Source organism: Macrotis lagotis, chromosome X (genome assembly GCF_037893015.1).
Source record: "Macrotis lagotis isolate mMagLag1 chromosome X, bilby.v1.9.chrom.fasta, whole genome shotgun sequence".
Lineage (NCBI taxonomy): Eukaryota > Metazoa > Chordata > Mammalia > Peramelemorphia > Peramelidae > Macrotis > Macrotis lagotis.
The window spans coordinates 692,940,023-692,959,216 of record NC_133666.1 but is presented as its reverse complement, the minus strand read 5'-3'; the positions used below and the strand labels follow the sequence as shown (position 1 = coordinate 692,959,216).

Below are 19,194 nucleotides of genomic sequence, written 5' to 3'. Positions count from 1 at the left end.
TGGAAGAATTAAAGACACACTAATTACAAAACCCCTTTTAGCACCACCTCCTCAGGGCTCCTAATTGGTGCTAAACAGATCATCTTGAATTTCACATCACTGCCTGCCAAGTCTGCTGGAGAGATAACAAATGTAAGTGGCCTCCATCCTGTGATTTTTTTGAAAGCTCATGCACCCCAATGGGAAGATGAAGCCACATGGGGGAAGGAGAGGAGGACTGACCTTCCAGGCTTCTCAATCTGCTGGGGAGGGGGCCCTGGGGCTGAAAGGTACCATTGGTGTGACTTCCAAGAGTCCATGATAGAAACCTGCCCTAAAGAAGTCCACCAAGATTCATGGCCTCAGGGAGGGTCAGACTACAGTCAAGAGAGTCACACCGAAGGGTCAGTAGGAGAGCAACAAATAACCCCTGTTCCTGCCAAAAGGCCACTAAGAAAAGGGAGGAAACCCGGGGTCTTCGCGGAGGTCAGGAAACTGGGTGGAAAATGGCTCACTAAGATTTTTTAAACAGATGAATCAGTTTAACTGAAATTTTCATATATTATTTCTTATTTTTTTCTGAAAAAATTCTTTTTTCATAAGGCAAGGTTCTTTCAGAAAGATGAAAAGAAGGGAAAACTGAGGAGATATAAGAGCACAAGAGAAAATCATTTTAACAAGGAGCAGGAGTTTGGGCCGCTTCTTGAGGAAGGTTCTGGGAGGAGACCTGTGGAATGCCTGCATCACCACCTCTTTTTTCTCTCCCATCCCTGCACAGATCACCCATGGACCTTGTCCCACCATGGAGGGGCCCTGACAGGGCCGGCCAAGTAGTGGAAGCCACCCACTTGGTCTTTCATGCAAGGACTGGACTAGCCAAAGTCAGAAAACGACATTCTCCAGAGTCTAAGAGAGGCACAACCTGTGTTAGTGAAAGAACCACCCCACCCCTGACAAAGTGCCAGGTATACTAGGGTCAAGGGAAGGCCTGGTCCTTTGCCCCCCCCATCAATGCCCTGCATTACCTATGAATCAACACCAAAATCATTTAACTGTTTAAATGGATCTTTCAATTCAGCCTTCTCTGGCCTCCACCCAGAGCTGCCCCACTTATTCAGGTCTCAGCCTAACTCCCAACCTAGTGGTAATACAACCTGCATGGGGAGCTCACTACCTCTTCAGGTAGCTCTGGGAGAAATGTCTTTCTGGCATTGACATTTCCTAGAAACTTTGCCCAGTAGTTCTGTTTCTGCCCACCTAGAACCTAGCCATGCCTTCTGCCATACGAGAGCCTGGCACCATCTGAGAACAGCTATGAAGAACCATCTGCCCCAGATCCTTATCTTCTGATGCCTTGGTCCCAAGGGCCTGCTAACCTAGCTCTGGACATTCTTCACTGGAGCAATGTCCCTATTAAAACCTGTGACCCACAGAGGATATGAGCAGGTAGTTTTCAAATGCAGAAATCAAAGCTAAATATAATCATATAAAAAGATGGTCCAAATCATTACTGATTAGAAAAATACAAGTTTAAAAAATATGAAGTTCTACTACATGCCTATCAGATTGGCTATGATGACAAAAAGAGAAAACAATGAATGTTGGACAGGTTGTGAGAGGACTGGGACATTAATGTATTGCTGGTGGAGTTATGAACAGATCCAACCATTCTGGAGAGCAATATGGAACTATTCCCAAAGAGTAATAAAACTGTTCATACCCTTTGACCCAGCAATTCCAATCCTAGGTCTATATCCAGCAGAAATCATAAAAAAAAATCATAGAAACTTTTTGTAGTGACAAAGAATTAAAAATTGGAGGGATGCCCATCAATTGAGGGATGACTGACCAAGTTATGGTATAAGAATGTTATAGAATACTCTTGTTCTATAAGAAATCATGAATGGTCAGATTCTAAAAAAGCATGGAAAGGATTATAGAAACTGATGCTGAGCAAAGGGAGCAGAACCAAGAGAACATTGTATACATTAACAACAATGTGTCACCACTAGTCTTCTCTGACCTGTGGCCCAGTCAATGCTATTTGGCTGTTCTTTCAGCTTTCCCTCACTCTCTTGCTCTCTCTCTCTTCTTATGTCTTGTAACCTTTTTAATAAATTTTTATTTCCACCCTTGCTTTATTGAGTCTGAATAATGATTCTTCATAGGCAAAACGACCCCAAGTAGCAAGCAGCTACATAATGGAGAGCCAGGTAGGAGACTGCCCAGACTGGGAAATTGGATTGAGCTCCATAGGTGAGAAACAACACCCCCTTTTTTTTTTAGATTCTAATTTATAGGAAAAATATTGGACCTCTAGTCCTCCTTCTGTGTTTCCCTTTTTCTGGAAAATGGAAAAAGCTTGAGTTTTCTGGGGAGTCAGCTAAGCTGATCCCATGTAGTGTTTCTCAGTAGCCTTGGTGTAGGCCTGCCCTGCTTTCAGATTGACCGGAGAAAAGGCAATTCTGAGGCGTGTTTGGTTTACACCCCACTGTGAGTGAGGGTTGTTAAGGAAGGATATTTGGTGTATGTCCAATTGACATGTTTGCCTACCTATAAATTGATAGAGAATTAAAATATGGGGGAAAACTTGGTACCACTACTCCTCCCCCAGCTGTGTGCTTGCTCCTTGGAAGGAATTAGATTTGACAAAAGCAAAATACCTGAACTCCTAGAAATTATCTTTGGGTGATACTCTCTTTCTCTCTTTGAAATGCTCTCTTTCATTCTCTGCCACCCCCACCCTCTGTAGGGGGAGGGGGAGAGGCAGAAGGAAAACCTTCCTTTTTACAATTTCTAAACTCAAACCTATGTCCCAGATGGAATGCATGCTTCACTGTGGGAAGGGTAAGATGCCCCCCAAAACTTGTTTTAGAAAACAGGGGACCCCCATACCTTCTTCCTGGTTTGGAGAAGGGGGGGTTGGGCAAGGACCATGTTTTCAATTCCAAGTCCCATTCCCTAAAGACATTAGCTGGGATGATTAGGTCCCACCCTTGGGAAGGGGAAATGGCCATATTGATTGGGAAGCCTAGTGGTCAATTAGTTAAGAAAAAGAGGGGAAGATAACTTTTTTTCTGGGACTAGAAAATTCCGATTTCATCTTTTAATTAAGCCTGTGTTAATAACTATTATCTCTGTAATAGAGTAACTGGATTTCAAGAACTCTATAAAGTTACTTAAGAATACATTCAATGGACTGTTCTTCAGAATAATAAGCAGTATCTATCTGAAACCATCAACAAGCATTATATTCAAATGGGAAAGGCTAAGGCATTCCCAACAAGATCAGGAGTGAAACAAGGATGCCCATTATCACCACTACTATTCAATGTCATATCAGAAATGTTAGCTTCAGCAATTAGAGAAGAAAAAGAAATGTAAGGAATGAGAATTGGGAAGGAAGAGACAAAACTCTCACTCTTTGCAGATAACATGATGGTATACCTAGAGAATCCCAAGAAATCATCCAAAAAACTAGCAAAGTTGCAGGATATAAAATAAACCCTCATAAATCATCAACTTTTCTATATATGACTAGCAAGGTGCAGCAGGAAGAGCTAGAAAAAGAAATCCCATTCAAAGTAACCTCAGGCAATGTAAAATACCTGGGAGTCTATTTGCCAAGACAGACTCAGAAACTTTTGGAAAACAATTACAAAACACTTCTCACACAAATTAAATCAGATTTAAATAACATCAACAGCTCATGGATAGATAGAGCTAATATAATAAAAATGACAATTCTACCAAAACTAAACTACCTGTTTAGGGCCCTACCAATCAAAATTCCAAAAAATTACTTCAATGAGTTAGAAAAAGTTGTAAGTAAATTCATATGGAGAAATAAAAAGTCATGAATTTTCAGGGATTCAATGAAAAAAAGGGCAAAAGAAGGGTAGCTTAGACTTATCAGATCTAAAATTACATTACAAAGCATCAGTCATCAAAACTGTCTGGTATTAGGCAGAGCCAAGATGGCAACAAGAGTGGATCCTGTCTTAGGCACTCTCTCATAAATCTTCAAAACTTAGGACTTTAACTAAACTTTCAAGAGACAGAACCCACAGAGGGACCCAGTGAGGCAGTTCTCCTACTCAAGGTAACCTGGAAAAAAGCAGAAAGGCTCTGCTCCATGGGGTTGGAGGGGTGGCCCACCAGAGTGAAAGAACTCCAGCCTCCCAGAGGCAGCCCCAGGGTGCTGGGGGAGTCTCCTGAGCTATGCCCCAGGGAGCACCGGGCACAAATTGGGGGAATAGCAGGGGACCTCTGCCAGGGCCAGCACGTGAAGGAGGGAGTTGAGATAACCAATGGCAATGGTGGAAAAATATGGAAGTAACTTTTGTGATGGACTTATCATAAAGAATGTGATCCACCAGGGACAGAGTTGTTGGTGTTGGAACAAAGACTCAAGCACATTTTTTATTATTATTATTTGGGGGGGGGTACTGGGCAAATGGGGCTGGGTGGCCTGCCTGGGGCTGCATAGCAGGGTGATCCTTGGTTGTCTGAGGCCGGATTTGGACCTGGGTGCTCCTGGCTCAAGGGCCAATGCTCTGTCCGCCACCCAGCCACCCCTACTATTATTATGATTTTATTTTATTTTGGGTCTTTTTTTTGTTTTTGGTTTTTGCAGGGCAGTGGGGTTGGGGTGGCTTGCATGTCATATGGCTGGGTGATTGTTGGGTGTACGGGGCTGGATGTGGGCTCGGGTGCTCCTGGCTCCAGGGCTGGTGCTCCATCCACTGCACCACCTGGCCATACCTACAATTATTACTATTATTTTTTAATTTTAATTTTTTTCTCTCTCCCCTTTATCACTCAAGGAAGTCTATATTTTTTGGGGGAGGGGGTATTTTGTTTACTCTTAAACAACAATATTTTATTAATGAATAAAAAACGTTATTTGTACAAAATGAGAATAAATAAATATTAAATATTAAAAAAAAACTGTCTGGTATTGGCTAAGAAACAGAGTGGTGGACCAGTGGAACAGACTAAGTGCAATAGCAGGAAATGATTATAGTAATCTGCTGTTTGATAAACCCAAAGAGTCCAGCTATTGGGATAAAAACTCTCTCCAATAAAAACTGCTGAGAAAATTGGTAGTAGGAAGAAACTTAGATTAAATCAACACCTCACACCCTATACCAAGATAAGATCAAAATGGATACAGGATTTAGACATAAAAAAAATATTATAGGCAACCTAGAAGATCAAGGAGCAGTTTACTTGTCAGATCTATGGAAAGGGAAGTAGTTTATGACTAAGGAAAAGATGGAGAACATCACTAAAAATAAACTAAATGATTTTGATTACATTAAATTAAAAAGCTCTTGCTCATGGGCCAAGATGGTGGCGTTTAAGGCAGCAATACCAGGAACTCCTTCCCCCCAAAACTCCAAAAGCTAACAAATTATAACTCTAGCCAAAACTTGGGCAGAACCCACAGAAAGACTGAGTGATACATTTTCCCAGAGTTGGAAAAAGTCCCAGTCCCAGCACAGCCCCAGAACACCTCCAAGCGGCGAGGCAAGAAATCTGCAACACCAGAATGCGTTTGGAGGGAGGAGCACCAGCTCTGCAGCGAGAATCAGGAGAAAGCACCTGTACCCCCAGAGATGAGAGGAAGGGAAGTCTGCAGAGATTTCTCTGCTTTCTCTTGTGGTAGGACTCTGCTGTTTGCCTACACTCAGACACAGGTTGCAGTTTGGGAAGAAAATAATATATTAAAAACCAGTTTAGGCCTAATGGAAAAAAGCAAAACAAAAGGCAAATGAGAAGAATGGCTTAAAAAGCATAATTCTGGCATAGTGGATAAAGCACTGGCCCTGGAGTCAGGAGTACCTGGGTTCAAATCCAGTCTCAGACACTTAATAATTACCTAACTGTGTGGCCTTGGGCAAGCCACTTAACTCCGTTTGCCTTGCAAAAACCTAAAAAAAACAAAAACAAAAAACCCAAAAACCTAAAAAAAAAAAGCAGAATCGGCTGGAAAAGGAGATAAAAAAAGCTCTCTGAAGAAAATAACTCCTTCAAATGCAGAATGGAACTAAAGGAAGCTGATAATTTTGCAAGAAATCAGGAAGAAAAAAAACTCTTCCAAAAAAGGCAAAAATTAGAAGAAAATGTGAAATTATCTGATTGGGGGATTTGCATGAATTGATGCTGAGTGAGATGAGCAGAGCCAGAAAAACACTGTCCACCCTAACAGCAATATGGGGGTGATAATGAACCTTGAAGGACTCGCTCATTCTATCAGTGCAACAATCAGGAACAATTTTGGGCTGTCTGCAAAGGAGGGTGCCATCTATATCCAGATAAGGAGCTGTGGAGTTTGAACAAAGTTCAAGGACTATTCCCTTTAATTTAGGAAAAAAAAAACAGATATCTTATTGTCTGATCTTGTTACCTCTTAGACTTCTCGTCTCTTCTTTAAGGATATGATTTCTCTCTCATCACACCCAATTTGGATCAAAGTACAACATGGAAACAAAGTAAAGGCTGACAGATTGCTTTCCGTGGGGGGTGGGGTGGGGGGAGGGAAGTAAGATTGGGGGAAAATTGTAAAACTCAAATAATACCTTTAATAAAAATAAATTAAAAAAAAAAGAAATTATCTCATTGGAAAAACAACTGACCTCGAAAACAGATCCAGAAGAAATAATTTAAAAATTACTGGGCTATCTGAAAACGACGACCAGGAGAAGAGTCTAGACTTCATTTTTCAAGAAATAATACAGTAAAATTGCCCTGAGATCCTAGAAGCAGAGGGTAAAATAGAAATCGAAAGAACTCACTGGTCACCTCCTAAGATTCCAAAAGAAAAACTTCCAGGAATATTATAGCCAAATTCCAAAACTCCCAAATCAAAGAGAAAATTCTAAAAGCTGCCAGAAACAAACAATTCAGCTACCAAGGCTCCACAGTCAGGATTACACAGGATCTGGCAACATCTACATTAAGGGCTTGTAGGGATTGGAATATGTTATTCTGGAGGGCAGAAATGGCTCAGAGAGGAAATAACATACACACTTAAGAGGGTGAGGAAATCTATCTTACCCTAAAGAAAAATGAGAAGAAAGGGATGGGATAAGGGGGAATGGGGGGAGAGAAGGAGGGAATACGTGATAGAAGAAAGGGAAGATTGAGGGTGAGGGTACTCAGATACAACACACTTTTGGACAGGACCAGGTTGAAAGGAGAGACAGAGAGTAGAACTGAGAGTGGGGAGGAACAGAGTGGAGGTACAGCTAGTAATAGCAATTGTGGGAAAAATATTGAAGCAACTTCTCTGGTAGACTTACGATAAAGAAAGCAACTCAAAGTCATTGGAATCTGAACACAGACTTAAGTACATTTTTTTTTCTCTCACTGTTTTTTTTTTTTTAGTTTTAATTTTTGCAAGGCAATAGGGTTTGGTGGTTTGCCCAAAGCCACACAACTAGGTAATTATTAGGTGTCTGAGGATGGATTTGAACTCAGGTACTACTGACTCCAGGGCCGGTGTTCTATCTACTGCACCACCTAGGTGCCTCTCTCTCAGTATTCTTGAGGTTTCTCATTTTCTTGGGGTAGCAGCGGCTTTATGTTTACTCTTATAATAAAATTATTGTAATAATAGTAGTAATAAATTAAAGTTCACTTAAAAAAAAACCAGGAGGGATGGAAATTCAGGGAAGCCTGGAAGGATTTGCATGAACTGATACTGAGTGAGATGAGCAGAACCAGAAAAACACTGTACACCCTAACAGCAACATGGGGGTGATGATCAACCTTGATGGACTCGCTCATCCCATCAGTGCAGCAATCAGAGACAATTTTGGGGTATCTGTGATGGAGAATACCATCTGGATCCAGAGAAAGAATCATGAAGTTTGAAAAAAGACCAAAGACCTTTAATTTAGGAGGAAAAAAAGAATCCCTATTATCTTACTATATAATTCTGCTATCTCTTATACTTTATTTTTTCTTCCTTAAGGATATGATTTTTCTCTCTCATCATATTCAACTTAGATCAGTATGTACCATGGAAACACTGCAAAATCTAACAAACTGCCTTCTGTGGGAGGGGGAAGGGAAGGGAAGGAAGGAAGATTGGGGAAAAATTGTAAAATTCAAAATAAATTTAAAAAAACTTTAAAAAACTTTTGCATAGACAAAACTACTGTAACCAAATCAAACGAAATGTAGTAAACTGGGAAACAATCTTTTCAACTAGTATTTCTGACAAAGGACTCATTTCTAAAATATACGGAGAACTGAGTCAATAAAAAAAAGGCATTCCCCAATTGACAAATGATCAAAGGATATGCAAAGGCAATATTTATAGATGAGATCAAAGCAATCCATAGCCATATGAAAAATTGCTCTAAATCATTACTTATTAGAGAAATGCAAATTAAAGCTTCTCTGAGGTACCACCTCACACCTCTCAGACTGGCCAATATGACCAGAAAGGATAATGATCATTTTTGGAAAGGTTGTGGGAAATCTGGGACACTAATACATTGTTGGTGAAGCTGTGGACTCATCCAACCTTTCTGGAGAGCAGTCTGGAACTATGCCCAAAGGGCAACAAAAATGTGCATACCCTTTGATCCAGCAATACCACTACTGGGTGTATACCCTGAAGAGATGATGAAAAGGGATAACAACATCACTTATACAAAAATATTCATAACAGCCCTGTCTGTGGTAGCAAAGAATTGGAAATCACATAAATGTCCTTCAATTAGGGAATGGCTTAGAAAACTGTGGTCTTTGTATGTCATGGAACACTATTGTTCTGTTAGAAACCAGCAGGGATGGGAATTCAGGGAAGCCTGGAGGGATCTGCATGAACTTATGCCGAGTGAGATGAGCAGAACCAGAACATTGTGCATCCTAACAGCAACATGGGGGTGATGACCAATCTTGATGGACTTGCTCATTCCATCAGCACAACAATCAGAAACAATTTGGGGCTGTCTGTGATGGAGAATAACATCTGTATCCAGAGAAAGAACTGTGGAGTTTGAACAAAGACCAAGGACTATTAACTTTAATTTAGGAAAAAAAAACTATCTTATTATCTGATCTTGCTATCTCTTATACTTTATGTTTCTTCCTTAAGAATGTGATTTCTCTTGGGGCAGCCAGGTGGCACAGTGCATAGAGCACCAGCCCTGAAGTCAGGAGTACCTGAGTTCAGATCCAGCCTCAGACACTTCATAATGACCTTAGCTGTCCGGCCTTGGGCAAGCCACTTATAACCCTACTTCCTTGCAAAAAAAAAAAAAAAAAAAGATATGATTTCTCTCTCATCACATTCAATTTGGATCAATGTATACCATGGAAACAATGTAAAGACTAGCAAATTGCCTTCTGTGGGGGGTGGGGGGAGGGAAGTAAGATTAGGGGAAAAATTGTAAAACTCAAAATAAATAAAATCTTTAAAAAAGAAAAAAGAATGCATTAAATTTTAACTATTGGTTGGCTATTTCAAAATCTTAATGAATATTTAAGAGGTACCTCAAGAAATTCTGATTAATTCTAAAAATTATTTTCTGACTGGTCTTAACTGGTACCGTCAAAAAAATGTATAATATAAATATATGTGTGTATATGTGTATTTAAACATCAATGGGATGTTTTTACATCTCTCTACTGGCCTGGAGAGGTGGGAAAATGTTTCTATATTCTGAGACTGGGAGCCAGCCAGGGTATCCAATCTCACCTTGGTAAATTTGAAATCTTTATACAAAAGAGGGGGTTTTGTGTGTGTGTGTGTGTGTGTGACTCAGATATGAAATACTTACCTAAGTTAAATGTTGCTCCTTTTACTTTGAGTTTTGAATTTCATTGCTTGAAAGGGTCTAATTTTAAGTAATTAATGAAGTTGGGATCTGAACCTATCTGCTTATACCATTTGAAAGTTTGTAAGTGGCAAAGTTTGTGAAATGATCTCAGCTGTGAGCTAAGTTTCTGTTAACCTATTATTGATTGAAGGCTGTATTCAATTTAGGTTCATTGAGACTTTAAGGTTTAGTAAATGTGGACTCCCTGCCCTTAAGAGGCTTTGAAAAGAGGGCAGGAAGGCCCTTGATAGGAAACAGTCACCACCTTGCGTTTAAAAAGAAACTATCGGGACGGCTACGTGGCACAGTGGATAAAGCACCAGCCCTGGAGTCAGGAGTCCCTAGGTTCAAATCCGGTCTCAGACACTTAAAAATTACCTAGCTGTGTGGCCTTGGGCAAGCCACTTGACCCCATTGCCTTGCAAAATACTAAAAAAACCAAAACAAAAAACAACTCATTGGAAAATATTGTCTGTATGACTTCATAAGGGAAGATGTCCTCATGTCCCTCTCTGCTTTGTAATACCAAATTGCCATGTTCATTCCAGGTGCATCATAATTAAGTTTGAGAGTGAGCCAATGGATCAGAATAATGACTATTGGCATATTTAACAGCTTTAAGGAGAGATCCATTCTTCAACTAGAATTTTTGTTCATTCTAAACATGGCCAAAGCTAAAATAGAAAATTCTATTGCAAATTCCTTTTTGGACATGTGCAGTTTTTAAAATGCTTTTCCAGTATATTTGTTTATACTATTTTTAAGTTTTGTTTACAATGAATCTGTGTTGTATTGGAACCCATGTTCTTATAAAAGGTATTTTAATACTACTGGCTTAGGATCATAAAGTATAGTTCTTGCCCCTTATAGACTTCTAGTTTTTTCCTAATTATTGGACCTTATTAAATTGTCTTCTCTGTTACCAATGTCTCTGGTTTTTGCTTGCTCAATTTTTTCCCTTGAGTTTTGTTCTCTTGGCTGTATACTACAAGACTAGCCTCTGCAGGATGCCAACCAGCTGTGCCAGTCAATCATTCTCTGGACCCTGCCTTAATGAAGCCTTGCTGTAATGCATTCATCTCCAAATGGACTCTGAAAGAATATGGGTCCAGAATAATTTTGAGGGGGGGGGGAATGATGCAGGGGAAAGATGAAGAGAATTGTGAATGTAACAAAGAAAATTGAGTGGAGATGTAAATTGACTACCATCTACTCTTAGATGTAAATTGACTTAGAAGTAAGAGAATTATAATTGTAACAGAAAAAAAAAATAACAACATTGTGAGTTGATCAGCCTTGATAGTAGCAGCTCCTCTTAGCAGTTCAGAGAGCTGGGACAACTTTAGGAGCCCTGCTAAGGTCTTCTTTCAATGCTATCCCCATTCAGAGAAAGGAAAAAAAACCAAAACAAAACAAAATCCTACAAAATCTGGATGAACATTACATTTGATGTTTAAAAAAATTTCTCGGGGAAGCTAGGTGGTGCAGTGGATAAAGCACCGGCCCTGGAGTCAGGAGTACCTGGGTTCAAATCCAGTCTCAGACACTTAATAATTAACTAGCTGTGTGGCCTTGGGCAAGCCACTTAACCCTATTTGCCTTGCAAAAACCTAAAAAAAAAAAAATTTCTCTTATGTTTTTCCTCTCCTATCTCATGGCTTGCTTTCTTTCCCTTATGCCTAATTTCTCATACCAAAAATGACTAATCTGGGGTGGCTAGGTGGTGTAGTGGATAAAGCACCAGCCCTGGAGTCAGGAGTACCTGGGTTCAAATCTGGTCTCAGACACTTAATAATGAGCTGTGTGGCCTTGGGCAAGCCACTTAACCCCGTTTGCCTTGCAAAAACCTTAAAAAAAATGACTAATCTATAAATATGTTAAACACAAATAGTATGTTCAATATTCACCTGAGTGTTTGTCACTGAGGGGAGGGGGTGGGAAGGGAGGGTGGAAGGAAATTAAGTAACTTAAAAGTATGTATATGCATATGGATGAATGAAGGTTGAAAAACTTTCATAACAAATAATTGGAAAAATATCATTTGGAAAAAAAACAAAAAACCCAGAACCCAGAAGAGAACATCACAGCACAGCTGGGGCTGAGCATAGAAAAGGATTAGGAGCACTTCCCCTCCCTTATTCTCTCACCAACCATGTAGCCTACACTTACTTTTTGGTTGCCTCATTGTACAGTGTCATAGATCCTAGAGGTAAAGCTGCAGGGACCTCAGGGGCCACAAAGTCCAGCCACTCTCATTTTACAGAAAGGGAAGCTGAGACTAAAACAGGTGAGAGACTTGCCCTTAGTCACATAGCTAGTCAGTGCCAGAGGCAGGATTTGAACTCAGGTACAGAGTTCTCCCCACCCCCCAATCCCTGCTAATTTACAGCTTTTGCCTTCCATTTACTCTATCTTTTATGGGCCCTGCTGTTTTCCCTTGCTGTAATGAGGGCAGGTACCAGGTTTCTGCCTTTTCTCCAGATCCCCACGGCGTGGCATACCCAGTAGGAAGTGATTACCAGCTGATGACTTGATGAGCCTGTGCAGTGTGTGGGTGGCATCTATCTTGCAGGAGGCTGCCAGGAGCAGGTCCAAGCAGTGACTTGTGTCTTAAGATGGGGAAGTTTGCTGCTATGACTAAATTCACATTTTGAACCCAAAGTGACAGACCAAGCATCTGGTACTCTAAGTCAACTCCTGCTAGTAGCCTCTGCTGCTGACCATGATGACCCACTGGCAAGGCTAGATGGCATCAGAAAGGATGGTGTTGCTGCCATCCTATGCCCCTTTTTCTAAGGCTGCCCTTGGAGTAGGGCTGCCCTCCCCCTTCCTCCCTGCCACATTGCCTCAAGACACCTCCATTCTGGGGCCTTCCCTTCCGGCTAAGCTGAACAGGGTTAGCTAGGTCAGGGGTTCAACTTCCTCAACCTTCTTCTGATAGAAGAGGATAAGCAGTCCTGAACAGCCCACCTTGGCAAGATGCCCACCCACTAAGAACAAACAGAGCAAATCACAGGAAAAATTGGGGAGAAGGTGCTTGATTTTCAGGGAGTTTCTATCTCCCTTTTCTCTGAATTGGAGCACAGAGATCCTAGGAACAAACAAGGCCTAGAACCCCAACCCTTTCCTTCCTCCCTCCCTCCTTCCTTCCCCAGGGCACCACTTCTGTTTCCACCAAGGCCCTCTGGCAAAATCAAGTAATGGCCTCAATGGTCCATTTTCTCATTTCCAAGAACTCCCTACCTGTGAGTGTCTGCTCTCTTGAGCATTCTGCAACCACAGCTGGAGGCATTTATGCAACAGAACTGCTCTGGAAAACAAGAAGGAAATATTTAACAACTTTTGGGGGACTGCATGTTCACAGGCTCACCTGGGCTTAATCATCCTGCTCACAGTAAGTCCAGAGAATATCAACCTCACTTTCCAGGAAGGAAACTGAGGCACAGAGAAGGGCACTACCTTGTGAGTAAACACTGAGCTAGTGTGGGTTCCAGGGGAGACCTGACCCTCCTTCTCCCTTCAAAGAAAACTCAACCAAGAGGTGCCAAGGACCCTGCAGGAAGAGGAAGGTCATGCTTGGGCTTCAGTTCCTCTGGCAGAAAATCCTGTTCTCAAGGCCACGGCCACTAATCCTCCAGAACTCAAACCTCCCCCAGGCTCTGACTCTTCGGGCTCAGTTTAGGGATCCCTACAGAGGAGATCAACAGCTGCTCCTATTCTGCTAAGTTCAAAAGAGCAATGGGCAACCTGGACCCCTGAGAGAGGGAGGCATCATGACAGCAAGAGTCCTCATGGCATCTGGGAAAAAGGAGTCAGCAAGGTTGGGGTTTATTCTGGAGAGCAATTTGGAACCAAGCCCAAAGGGCCAGAAAACTGCATACCTTTTGACCTAGCAATACCACTGCTAGGTCTATACCCATAAAAAAGGGAAAAGGACCCACATATGCATAAATATGCATAGAAGCTCTTTTAGTGGTGGCAAAGCACTGGAAACTGAGGGGGATGCTCATCAGTTATGGAATGGTTGAACAAGTTGTGGAATGGTTGAACAAGTTGTGGGAGGTGACTGTGATGGAATAGAACTGTTCTGTAAGAAATCATAAGGGAGGAAGTTTCAGAAAAACCTGGGAAGATTTATATGAGCTGATGCAAAGTGAAATGAGCAGAACCAGAAGAGTCTACACAGTAGCAGCAATACTGTACAATGATCACTGGGGAATGACTTAGCTCTTCTCATCAGTTCAATCAATTCCAAGCCAATTCTGAATGGAGTCTACTAGGGAGTCTGATTGAGGCATATTCTTTTTTGCTTTTTTATTTTTTACATAGTTCTTTTATTGGACTGTGTTTTCTTCTACAATCTAATATGGAAATATGATTTGCAAGACTGCCTATAGATACTATATGTTTTCCCTCTCAAGGAGAGGGAGAATTTGGAACTCAAAATTAAAAAAAACAACAACAAATGTTTTCATATCTGAGAAAAAATAAAATATAAACATCAAAAAATATATTTGGGATTTGTTTCTTAACTGTCCTATAACTTCTTTCCTGATTGCATGTATGTGGTTTGATTTTTATCCTTATCTAAGACTTTTTTGCATCAAGAAATCCACAAATTAGTAAATAAAAATTCCTTGGTCTAGCCATGTGTGAACCAGGATGGGGAGGGGGCAGGTGGTCTAGGCAGGGGCCAATTCAACTTGAAGATGACAATCACCTGGATAATGCATGAGAAGGGAGCTACGGGCACCCTGCATCCTACAATTGAGGAGCCCGAGATTCAAAGAGTCAGAGAGCTGCCCCAAGGTCACAGAGCTGACATTTCCAAGAGCTGCTTTCCTATTTATTCAAGAGATAAAATCCTTGCAAAGGAAAGAAAGCTCTTTGGAGGACCCAACCGCCTTTCAATCTGGACTCAAGGTGAGGAGGAGGCCAGCCTAGCGGGGGTCCCCATCCCCAGGAAATGAAGAAATCAGCCTCCTGGCTTATAAGGGTTAATTAGTGCTAATAACCCCCTGGTGTGCATGCATGCCCACACATTTAGGGCTGAAGGCCACAACACCTGACCTCCTCATTTTACAGGTGAAGACCACTCCGTGAGTCTCCCAAGGTCAGGATTCAGACTCCTGACCTCAAGCCCGGGGCTCTGGTCATCATGCCCCATTTCTTCTAGGCCCCAGATGCAGCCAGCGCACTAGGCTGGACAGAAAGGATGCAATCCCCTGCCCTGCATGATGCTCCCAGGAAGCCTGCTTCCCATGATGAGGCCTCTGAAAATGGGAGCCAGCAAGGCCATGGAAGGCCCTGGGTGGACTTCAGAAAAGACCAGGACCCAAGTCTGAACCCTCAGCCACATCTCTTCCCCCCCACCCCACCATGATGGCCCCTCTCTAGATCAGCACATGGGAGGCCCACAGTGGAGGGAAGCAATACTCCATCCATGGCTGAGACTTCGGCCTTTCTGTGTGGGCAGAACCAGGGAAATGGTGACCCCCACAATGACCTGAATAACATGGCCTCAAGAAGCCTGGAAAACCAGATCCATTCAATGACCAATGGTGGCTGCCTCAAGAGGGCTGACAAGGGGAGAACCAGCAGCTTACAGGAAAGGTCCCAAGCCAAGACCACCATACCTGTAGTGGCTGTGAGCACGAAGAATCTGGGACAGCTGCTTCTCATCCTCTCTCTGTTCAGCTTGAGCACACCATTGGTGCCAGAACCTCTGCAAAAGCTGGAGACAGAGACCCAGATAAGGAAATAAGAGGAACCGTCCTGTTGGGGCCCATCCTCCTCAACCTCCAGGACTGGTGTTATATCCCCATCTTACAGGTAAGCAAACCAAGGCATCAAGAAGACACAGCTGAGATGTGTTGGAGGAGGGATCGGGCACCAAGGTTCCTAACAAACCCAGCTGCCAAAGGGGCAGGAGAGAGGGGGACCCGACCCACAGGAGACACTGGCATGAAGGCATACTTATGACCCAACCAGTCAAGACAACCAACAGCTGCTGGCTGTGGATGGAATGTTTAGTGATCACACCTCAGATAAGAGCACAGCTCACAACAGACTCAGAGAACATGGGGGCTCCACATGTCTGGAGTGGTGATCAGCTAGGCCCTCATCTTAGGCATGATCACAAAGCCAGAGAGGACTGATTTCCCAGGGCCCATCTCCTGGGGGACATGGGTAGGAGGCAGAGAAGGGGAGCCTCACCATGGCCTGATACTGCCCATGAGCCAGGTTTTTTCTTAATCGGTGGAGATGGGAATCTGTCACGTTGTCCTTCAGGGCCCTGAAGCAGTTGAGCTGGGGAAAGAGGAGGAGAGAGCCAGGTGAAGTCACTGGATTGTTGCAGAGTCCTTTACCCAAGGCCCCTGGATGCATGCCAATGACCTCGGTAGTCACATCCTTCCCTGCTACTGCCATCAGTGACTTGTGAGCGGCTGTTCACACTCTAGGCACAGCTCCTCCCCCAACCCTTTGCAGGGATCCAGCTCAGGGATCAGAGAGAACACTGCTCCTACCCTCCTGAGGTTCATAATCTAATAGGGGCCCCATTTCGTAAGTGGCAGTGGTGGCTTCAGGGTCAGAAACCTCAATTTGAATCCCAGCTCTGCTCACCATGCCCTGCCTACATCTTAGAAAGTCAATTCCCTTTTCTGGGGCTTAGTTTCCTCAGCTATAAAATAAGGGAACTGGCCTGAAGGATTTCTACCACACGCTCCTCTCCTGAATCTCACCCTGTATATACATATAAGAAAGGGACAAAGTGATCTCTGAGGAGGGGGAAGTGGAGAGAGAGAATCGTGGCACCTGAGCTGGGCCTGGGGAGGGAGTCGGGATATGGAAGGTAGTGGGAGCACTGAGGAGGAACTGAGGCCAAAAAGGACAGGCCAAGGCCTAGGGGAAGAGACAAGGCAGCCAGGGAGCTGATCTGTGGAAGCACAGGGCAGGAAACAGGAAGTGAGGCAAGAAAAGGAGACTAGGCCAGGCTGGGGGAAACCTCAGAAAAGGACAGGCAAGGAGCAAGAGGACACCCCAAGAGCATGCTAGGAAACTCATTCACAGGAGAGAGAAGGACTCGAGAAGAGCTGTTATCAGGAGGGGGGCAGACCAAACGAAGGTGAGGATCACCCACCGCCTGTTAAATGAGGCTATTACAACCACTCACGTCTATGTGGCAGGGAACCCTGTCATCAGGGTTAATGAGACTCCAGAGGTGGACTCTGAAATAAGAAAAAGCAACCTCTGCCCTCAGAGGCCTATTCCTCACTTCCCAGCCCTGCCGCCACCACCAACAGCTGAAGGGCCAAAAGAAAATGAAGCCCCTAGCCCCAACCAACCAAGAGTAAACTGCGACAGGGGAGCCACAGAAGGAACAGAACATAGGCTGAGTTACCAGAAAGGAGCCAAGGCAGGAGAGAAACCCCAAACATGTCACGAAGGAAACCAGAAGCTCCCTAGGCAAAGATTCCCATTATTTGGGATCACAAGGAAGGATATGGCACCCAAAAGCTAACAACAGTTGGACTGTTAACTCTAAATCATTAGAGAATACTCTAACGCAGCAAAGTCTGATGAGTTTGAGGGACAGATTTTAAGGAAAGCACTAGGGGTGCATGCAAACTCATCACTTTTTTTTTTTTGAAATAAAACAAAAATTTATTAAAAGAAGTTATAACACATAGGAAAATGGGAGGGAGGGAGGGAGGGAGGGAGAGAGGGAAAAGAAATAGCCAAGCAGGCTGGCCACAGGTCAGAAGAGCAGGAGTCCAACCCAGGTTTTTATGTCTTGCCTCTCATCTAGAGGGCAAAAGACAAACTCCCTTCCCCTAAACTGAACCCAGAATTAGGTAGAAAGTGAAGCCTAAGGAGATCAGGATACAAATTTTACATTAAACAATGACTCCACGGTAATGGGGATCTCCACCCAATTTGAGCAGATTACAAATTGCTTCTGTTACAATCATAATTCTCTCCTTCTATGGTAGCTGGACTCATCATTCTATGGATGGGGGGAATTTCTGCCACGGCAATTCACTCCATTGATATCAGCAAGTGTCCCTAACTATCGACTAAAGGACTGTTAGTCACACAGCTGGCAGAAGTCAGAAGCAGGCCTTAATAATGATAACTAACATTTAGAGAGTGCTCATAGTCCCCAAAGGATTTTACAAGAACCACTGTAATAAATAATTGAACGAAGGGGTTGGGATCAAGGTCCCCCAGTCCTGACCTACACTCCAGCTTTCTCACCCAAACATGTGAGGCAAAGGTTGCTGTTATCCTCATTTTACATATAGGGAAACTGAGGCAGGCAGCTCATCAAAAGGGAGGGCACAGAGAGAGACATGAAAAGGTGGGGTGAGGGGGAGATGTGAGCAGCTCAATGAAGGAAGTTACACCTTGGAACAGATGCTACAGAGAGTGGTCAACCATACCCCTAAAGAGCTAGGAACCAGATGAAAGCCTAACTGGGAAATAAATAAAAACAGCATTGATACATCAAGTGTGTGATAAAGTGGCTTCTAAAATCACTATGTGACTTGTGAGGATCCTCCCCTACAGAGGTCTAGAGAATCGGGGGGGGGGGGGCCGAGGGTCCCGCTGAAATCAGACCCAAGCAGCAGCATCAGAAGTGGATGAGGGACTAGCCTGGGCAGAGTGGGAATGGCAAAGGCAAAAGGAAAGCAAGGTTTCAAGAACAGGCTAGCAAGGGGTCAGCTGGTTCCCTAAACGAAGACCAGAGGGCAGGAGAGACCTTGGTGAGGAGGAAGAACAGCATTGGAGGAGTGAGGTCGAGGGAGAGAGAATCTCAAGAGACAGGGACCAGATCAAGGAATTCTGGAGGTTCTCGACCATGTCACTGGGTACCTGGGGGTGGTAGAGGACAGTAAAGGAACACTGGGCTAGAGGAGTTTCAAAGCTTGATGAAAAGGAAATTGAGAGTCTTTAGGAAAGCATCAGGATCTTCATAGAAGGGTAGGAGTCTGGTAGGGACCATGAGAAAAGGGGGCAGAATATCTTGGGGTCAGAGGGGTATGACATAAAAATAAGAGGTCAATAAAATGCCTTCAAATTAAGTAAAGACAGCTGTAGAGTATCAGCACCTACAGTGTCATGGTAGCAAGGCAAATGGAAGCAGAACCACACTAGAAAAAAGACAGGTCACCACAGCCTCTCTCTGTTCTCAGGAGAGGTGAGGGGCTATGGACATGGAACACTGAATTCATGGTAGGGGCTGGGCAGGTGGCAAGGTTCATTTTGATGGACTGTTTGGGTCTTTCTCTCTCTGTTCTGGAAAGTATTGGGGATGCAACGATAAGACAGGCAAAGCCAGGCTAAGGCTTGGATGGGCCTTCGTCTGTCCTGC

General features: G+C 43.3%; 1 protein-coding gene across 1 annotated transcript in view; it reads right to left on the bottom strand.

The window, feature by feature from the left end:
* SFI1 (SFI1 centrin binding protein) overlaps positions 1-19,194 on the bottom strand; it is a 71,285-nt gene that overhangs the window by 30,950 nt on the left and 21,141 nt on the right. Inside the window, exons 11-13 of the mRNA XM_074206407.1 lie at positions 16,035-16,127; positions 15,455-15,552; positions 13,062-13,128 (exon numbers count right to left, since the gene is read on the bottom strand). Coding sequence (XP_074062508.1) covers positions 13,062-13,128; positions 15,455-15,552; positions 16,035-16,127 — 258 coding nt within the window. The remainder of the gene's footprint in view (positions 1-13,061; positions 13,129-15,454; positions 15,553-16,034; positions 16,128-19,194) is intronic.